This window comes from Cryptomeria japonica, chromosome 1, assembly GCF_030272615.1.
Source record: "Cryptomeria japonica chromosome 1, Sugi_1.0, whole genome shotgun sequence".
NCBI classification, from domain to species: domain Eukaryota; kingdom Viridiplantae; phylum Streptophyta; class Pinopsida; order Cupressales; family Cupressaceae; genus Cryptomeria; species Cryptomeria japonica.
This window is the reverse complement of record NC_081405.1, coordinates 655,646,299-655,654,645: the sequence shown is the minus strand read 5'-3', so window position 1 is coordinate 655,654,645 and position 8,347 is coordinate 655,646,299. Positions and strand designations below refer to the sequence as shown.

Genomic DNA, 8,347 nt, shown 5'->3' with positions numbered 1-8,347 from the left:
CTACGTGATCTGGTAACACGGGCAGAGGCGGAACCCACAAAAGGCTCTCCTAGACTTGCAATTTTGGACTTCTCTGTCCTCTATTTCCTTTCACCTGCAATATCAACAGTAACATTAGAAGAAGGAAGAGATGTTTGGGAAGTCGCACGAGTTCAACCAATTTTCTTTTCCTTAGGTGCATGCATAGGCTTTTGTCTGAAGTGACAATCTTTCAACCATTTTTCTATTTTTCTGATCACATTAAAGGTTTTGGCCTGAATTCTATCATCCCCTTTCCTATTCCAATCAATTTCTGGGATAGGATGTCCCTGTATCCTTTCATCGAACCAACTACTTCCTCATCTCCATCTTCTTACACCCCAGAAACATTCATAGATAAGCCCATTGTGACAATTTGGTGAACCATGAACCATGACCACAACCTCCTTCTAACTTCAAACTCACCAGCACAGTTCTCCCAATAATCCTCCAACTGAGGTTCATGCTGAAAATCGCTACCAACCTCTAAATTCTCTATAGCAAATGCCCGACCATCAAATTTGTATCTGGCAACATACAATTGCAACTTGAACTTTTTGAATTCAAGTTCAAGGTTTAATGCATCTGAAATAGATGCACAACTATAGTGACCAATTTCTACAAGAAATACCACCCTGGACTTCCCTCCACTCTTTTTGTCAATGTATTCTAGTTGACGACATAGTTCAATTAAAACATAACTATCCAAAACAAATCGGGGTAACCTAAAAGGCTCACCCTGAAAAACCGCCAACTCGAATATAAGTGAACTGAGGGAATTGGATAAAGTAACTACCATAAATGTCGATGAATTCCATGGCCTCCATTGTCAACCTCTTATTTGTGTTTCCCTGCAATTCATAAACCAATCTCCCTGCAAAAATGTCATTCCATCTCATAAAATTCTCTGCATATCTCTGTTCCTGCAGGTGAGGGTAATATTCGTATACCTTTATTCCATCAATCTAGGGTTCATGATACAGTCCATTCCAATCCCAGGTACATGTAAGAATATAAAACAAATATGAAGACATAAAGAAAACACTCATTCCTGCAAACCTGTTCAGACTCTCGTACAATTACCTGCCCCCAATCCAGGTAGGCGCTTCCATTCAACATGACTTGGATGTAGAAGTACATCCAGTCTTCCCAATAGAAGGCATGGGCATTTCCTTTTAACCTATTCAACATAATGACAATGTCCTGCACCTCTGTTATGAAGTGTTCTCTAGTTAGCGGCCTTGGCAACCTGGACCCCCCTTTTTGAATCTTCAGTAACCAATTCCTGGCAATCACACTTTTATAAGTACTCTTCTTCTCAGAAAAGAATGAGTAAGATGTGCCATTAGTCCAGTCTTCATATGGCTCCTTATGAGGTATACCCATGGCTGCCATTACACTCTCCCTGTCAATTTTTAATAGCACTTCACCATTGATGTTCCTGATACACCTTTGCTCTGCATCATACCTATTCATACATTCCAATACTAACTTCAGGTATGGTGTAGCAATGGGAAATGCGGCGACCTCAATCAAACCACTCTTCACTATTCTCTCCATCATTGAATTCTGAACTGGGTTTTTGGCTTTCTCAAGAAAATCAGAGAGATCTGCCAGGGCTAATGAGGTATCTCCCATCTCTGGGAGCGAACTAACTAGGCAAGAAGTGTGACCTAATTTTGGTAGAGTAGGCCTCATTATAGCCCCTCTCATTTTAAACAAACAATTACAGGAATGCAATGAATTTTTATACACAACAAAGGGGAATGAACAACAACTAGCTTCAAGAATAAGAAAATACAGCAGAAGAGAGAATGATTGAAACTAACCTGATCTCAACAACAAATTCTTGGAAAAATTCTGCGTGCAGATAACCTCCAATTTTCCCCACTTGCATTACTACTCAGAAAATTCTAGAAATAATTGCTAGTTTTTGCAAAGAAGATAGACAAAATCACACTCAAGACTTAGCTGGTTATGCTAATTAAGTAAGTTCGTGTGAGCTAATGCCTGATTTGACGTATAGCTGACATGCATTTAATTTCGGATCACTCCATTACACGACTCACGAATTATCATGATTGCTTGTCATAATTTTAGAAACTAATATTTTGAATTCCCCAGAATATTCTCTTTTCCCGCCGCCACATTCACTTTATGATGCATGTATCAATTCTACATAAAACTTCAGTCTTTAAGAACTCAAACTTCAAACTTTGAACCAAGAACCAAGAGGTTCAAAGGTTCAAGTTCAATATTGAGAAATAACACAGAGTAGCACAAAACACAGACTACGCGACAAGACAAATAACAGTTAATGAGCAAAGACAAAACCGATGCATGACTGACTTTGAACCTTGAACCTTGAACCAAAAAGGTTCCACGGTTCAAGTTCAATACAAATTATAACAAAGCACTCGCTTTACCATAAAACAAAGTCGTGAAGAAAATTCTTTAAAACGCGTTTTGAACTTTGAACCTTGAACTTAAAAAGGTTCAATGACTCGGGTTCAAAGAAAGGAAATGTATGACTGAAAGAGGAAAGAAACACCAAAAGGCGACCTCCGAGTTTGAAATTTTAATGAAAATTGGGGGGAGGCTAACAATTATACGAAAATTTAAATTAGACTATTAAAAAATAGGAGTTATTAATTGATTGACTCGTAAATTCAAAATCAAAATTAACTCATAGACAAAACAAGTTGGACATTATGATAATACCAAAAGTAAATGTGAGATGAGGTGTTAGATGACACAATATGTATTCTTATTGCTTATAAGATTCAAAATTTTGAACTATTACCAAAGAATTATAGTTCAATTGGTTGAATATAATTGGGAGGGTCATCCCATGTTCTTTGACTATGTTATTCATGAAGATTTATGCTATCTGAGTAAGTGATAGATAGCTGTTGTAATGTTTATATTCTAGTCATGCTGGCATGATTTCTTTCTTTCTCTTTCTGCGGCTTGTATCCTGCTTTGATCAATAAAATAAAAATAAAATAAATCAATACCCTCGATTCTTTTTTTAATAAAAAAATTAATTTATACCTATTCCATATCACATAATAAAAATGATCTAAAATTGACATAAAACCATTGAATTAAAAAGAAACTTCTATGCCTGTGTTTCTTCATCATTGTTTTAAGTGCCACTTCGACATTGTGGTGTGTTTCTTAATCATTGTTTCAAGTGCTACTTCCAACAATAGACTATTACATCCATAAACACATAATTTAATGACAAAATTTATATTGTAAACATCTAAATAGACTGAATTCAAATCTTTAAAAAAAAAAAAACTTTTGAAATTTTAAAATGAATATCCAAATTTCAGTTCCAATACCACTGCTTTCCAATTTACAATCCAACAACATCTCCCACCGTTTTTGTCGCGCTGGTAGATCTAAAATAAAAAGAAATAAACTGGAGCCCACGATAATTTAGTCTCTCTGTACAGGTGGCTTTCAAAAGATCTAGAGCTTAGACTGAAAAATAGGCGCTAACACGTAGCACTTTGACAAATATCCACATGCTTCACAGATTCTGAGACGGTCGGAATTGCTTAAGAGCCCCTGTTTTTCCACAGGAAAAATCCAAAACCATTAAAGCAGACCAAACCGCTTCGCAAATCTGGATATATAAAGTGAGTATATATTCATCTAATCTGATATTTTGTACCTGGAATAGAAATAGTCGCCTTAACATTTCTTTTCCCCTTATTTCATAGGTTTATTTAACAGAGTAACTGAATTCTTCCTTCTAGAACCTAGTATTCAAACGTTAGACTGGACCCTATCGGAGAATTTATCATCTGTTTATAAAATATATATACCTATTTGGGAACTGTTATATTCATCATCTGTTTTATCAGTGTCTGAACTGTATAGAGAAATTTGAGTTTTTTTTCTCTTTGGGTGGTGGTGGTTGAATTTGTGGTATACATTTTTCTGTCGAGAGCTCTTGGGCAATGGATACGATTGGATTGAGGAGGCCATTGGCAGTAGAAAATCTCAATTTTGATGAACTAGTCATCAGTTCTCCTGGCCAAAAGAGAATCCAGAGCATACCCCATTTGAGAGAGTATGCAGAGGGTTTACCTAGTTTTGCAAACCCTTTGATGCATAATCAGTATTTTAACCCCATTGAGGGGTTTTTTGTGAGTGAGGCTGATATGGTCATGGAGAACATAGCCATAGACTTAAACACAATAGGATCAGAGACCCAGATACTGTATCATAGGGCAGGGCCTAGGTCTAAGGTTTGTTTCAGCCCCCATGAGGTCAAAGCTGCCATTGTCACATGTGGAGGGCTCTGCCCTGGGCAAAATACAGTTATAAGAGAGCTTGTATGTGGGCTGTGGTTTCAGTATGGAGTGAGGGATATCAAGGGGATTAAGTCTGGTTATAGAGGATTTTATTCATCAAAGCCTGTGGATCTGTTTCCTAAGTTAGTGCACGATTGGCACAAGAGAGGTGGTACACTTCTCGAAACTTCAAGGGGAGGGTTTGATCTGAAGAAGATAGTGGATGCAATTGAGGATCATGGGTTTAACCAGGTTTATATTATTGGTGGGGATGGGACCATGAGGGGTGCCGTGAAGATTTTTGAGGAGGTTCGGACAAGGAAGCTCAGGATTTGCATTGCAGGGATTCCTAAGACCGTGGATAATGATGTGGCGATCATTGACAGATCTTTTGGCTTTCAGACAGCGGTTGAGACAGCACAAGATGCTATCAATGCAGGACATGTTGAGGCACAGAGTGCAACCAATGGGGTGGGGCTAGTCAAGTTGATGGGACGTAATACAGGGCACATTGCACTTCATTCCACGTTGGGTAGCAGGGATGTGGATTGCTGCCTTATACCTGAGAACCTATTTTATCTTGAAGGAGAAGGGGGATTGTTCGAGTTTTTGGAGCAGCGATTGGCGGAGAATGGGCATTTTGTGCTTGTTGTTGCAGAGGGAGCTGGACAGGATTTGATTCCAAGGACCCCTGAGGAAAAGGAGAAGAGGGATGAATCAGGAAATCCCATCTTTTTGGATGTTGGGCCATGGCTCAACAATGAGCTGAAGCAGTGGTGGAAGAAACATCACCCCGATGAGCTCTTCACTGTGAAATATATTGATCCAACCTACATGATCCGAGCTGTGCCGGCCAATGCTACTGATAATACCTACTGCACTCTCCTAGCTCATTCTTGCATACATGGTGTCATGGCAGGCTACACGGGATTTGTTGTAGGACCTATCAATGGGAATTATGCCTACATTCCCTTGGTTCGGGTGGCTTCTACTCAAAACTTTGTGAATATCAATGATCACAAATGGGCGTGGGTGAGGTCGGTTACCAATCAACCAGAGTTTTCAAAGATCACAAAGTCTCGTAAGGCAGATTGATTTCCGGCATATTTGACAGGCAGGATGCATTACATTATAGTTTGAAGATAGACCTACAACCCAGTGTTTCAGATCACATCCTATATTTTAGCTACTTTTTGATGTCTACATCTCCAATGATTTAGGGCTTTGTTTGTATTCGGATGAAATTGTCATCCTGGGGTTTTTCCTTAAATTTGGCATAAATATTAATCAGCATGAATATAATTATGATAGATGGTTGCATCAGATGAGTTACCGTTTTCATTCTCTCATGATCATTTTTGAGTGTAGACCTCATACGCATCTGATGCATGTATATAGGCTAAATTCAGAAATTTAAAGCTTTCCCCTTTTCATTTAAGAAAAGATGTCTGTGATTTTGCGAGTGAATAAATTTAAACAACAAATTCTAGCTCTAAACTGCGCTCTTCTGCATAACTCTAGCCTTGTTATTTCTTCTTTTTTATTGTTCCTATGCAGTTTTATGACAAACACATGTAATGTCACTGATAATTGATGAAAATGTTCACTGTGATTTGTAAGGTTTTACAAATTTGAGAAAGAATTATGGTGCATAATACTGTTTGTGTTCAAATGGGAAAAATTTTCCACGAAGTCCTGAGAATTACAATCTCGTTGACCATTTTTCTTCTGGTAAACGTCCGACTTTAGCCATGTTCAAAATGTTATGAAACCTTTTAGGATTTTACAGATAATTCTTCCCTTCCTACCAATACATATGTGCGTTAACTTTTGAAGACAAAAAAAACGTCTTTACTATTTCGTGTACAATGCCCTCATGCTTGAGCATTGCGGGGTATCTTATGATCTAAGAGGTGGACAAAATCCCATAACTAGAAAGGGTTATATGGCCATCAATAAATCTTTCGTACAGATAATGATAGTCCCTCCTATTCAATAGCTATTTGGAAGCAGCTCATCAGGGATTGGCCATGCAATCTCGTCTGTCAGCCAAAAGAAATCAACTGAGCTTCTGAACACAGAGGGCAAAGGAGTAATATTTACACAATCTTGTCCCATCTATAATAAGACACATACATGGGAGGGCCTTATGTGTCTTTAACTTCTGTCAATTTTGCAGAGGCTTGACCTTTTTCCAAATCTGATGTTCAGCTTTTGGTGGCTCACCCAATTTTATGATCCTGTTCTGCTCAGCTTCCTCAAGGGACTTATGTGCCTTGCTCATCTGAATCAATCCAGTGAGCGGAAGATAGTGTGAAGAAGCGGGTCGAATCTTCCTTCTTATTAGGGACCTTCCAAATATGGTGAAACATCTGTCAGCAACGAGTGGGATGTTGCTTCTGTGCTCCTTTTGGAAGATGTTGTTCCATGCCTATTCCCAGATGTTATCCTTTTCCCTTGTGGTCTTTAGGTAGTCTTGTTGACCTGAAGTTCAATAATCTCCTTTTATGTGGCCAGAGCAAATCTGACCTTAAGTGTGTGAAAGCCAGAGCTATTTCTTGAAGAAACTCCTTTTGGTCTACAGTTTCCAACAACATTAATCACAATCTTGCCCAGTATGGTATCTCTTTTACAATTTTAACAGAAGGAGCCAACACCTGAAATTAGGTTCTGGATGTAGGCTTTTGCCTATGAAACCCCAATTACAGAAGAAACAAATATAACTTTAAGTTTACACAAATAACAGTGCTATACATGGGTACAACTAGGTCCTCCTTTCCAGAATAGGCTACTTATGCAAGAGCGCTTGGCCTCTTACAATTATGCTGCTGGCCTGATCTCATTATCACTCCTCAGTTATCACAAGAGGACCCGATTTCTGTTGAGTATGCCCATGGAGTAATCTCTTTGTCTCTGGTAGTAAACATCTCTTTAGCTTGTGATTGCTATCTGTGTGTTGTCTGTAATTACAAGTTATTTACTACAGTTGCAGTATCCCTGTACGATGGGATTGTGCTTCAGGAAAATACTACCTCTTCTTTTCGCTCTTTAATTATCACGTAATACTTCTCTCCTTATCAGTAACACCTATGGGCCGAGTATCTTCCGAGTATGCCCTCAATTAAAGATAACTTACAGACAGTACAATTTATCATCACTCCAAAGAAGCCATGTGCAACGACTCGTATATCCACCAACGCCACAATAATAATTATGAATAATTTTATCATGTGTAAAAATGTCATTTGTGAAATTATATGGTCATAGAAATGATAAGTAGATCGGCATAACAAACAGTTCAGAAATAGCAAATCAATGACTTTAATAGCTCATTGAGGGTGCAATTTAAATGAAGCGCATAGTCTTTCGGATGTTGTTTCCTAGTACAAAGAAGAAAATCCTAATACAACCTAGCACTACAAAAAAAGTATCCCTTGGCGATCAATAAGCGAAGGCTTGCTGAGATCTATGCTAGATGTCACATTCCCCACGTCAGGTACTTCACATTAGCATAGGAAAACTATGTAAAAAGAAAAGAAAAGGGGGTCTTTCAAAAGAGGAGGATGGAAACAGTTTTATGTTGTATATGGGCGGCTAGCATCACCTACGATGTTGTAGATGAAGGCAGTGTCTATCCAGTTGACAGAATGGCTGTTTCATTTGATAGTCAAGCACTTTTAATAACTAGCATGGATAGCCATTTCGACGGAGGAATGGCGTTCCCCTCTTGACATTAATCACGCCTGCAGATGTGTATGGCCTGCAACAGCAACCATTAATTGGGTTAGACAGGCATTGGGAAGACAGCATAGATATCCATCATTGCTTAAAGGATAAGAAACCTGCAACAGCAACCATTAATTGGGTTAGACAGGCATTGGGAAGACAGCATAGATATCCATCATTGCTTAAAGGATAAGAAAAAAAAAACAGATTTTCGAGCATTGGCTTCTTATCCATTGCAGTCTAGAAAAGCAATACCTACAATGAGTCCTCGGTCCTTGGCCCTTGCATAAACA

At 38.5% G+C, this 8,347-nt stretch overlaps 1 protein-coding gene across 1 annotated transcript; it reads left to right on the top strand.

Annotated features, from left to right (window-relative positions):
- Nucleotides 1-3,661: 3,661 nt before the first annotated feature.
- Nucleotides 3,662-5,651, top strand: LOC131057653 (ATP-dependent 6-phosphofructokinase 2). The gene has a single exon (XM_057991796.2). The coding sequence runs from the start codon at nucleotides 3,993-3,995 to the stop codon at nucleotides 5,421-5,423; it is 1,431 nt and encodes a 476-aa protein (XP_057847779.1). The 5' UTR covers nucleotides 3,662-3,992; the 3' UTR covers nucleotides 5,424-5,651.
- Nucleotides 5,652-8,347: the final 2,696 nt, after the last annotated feature.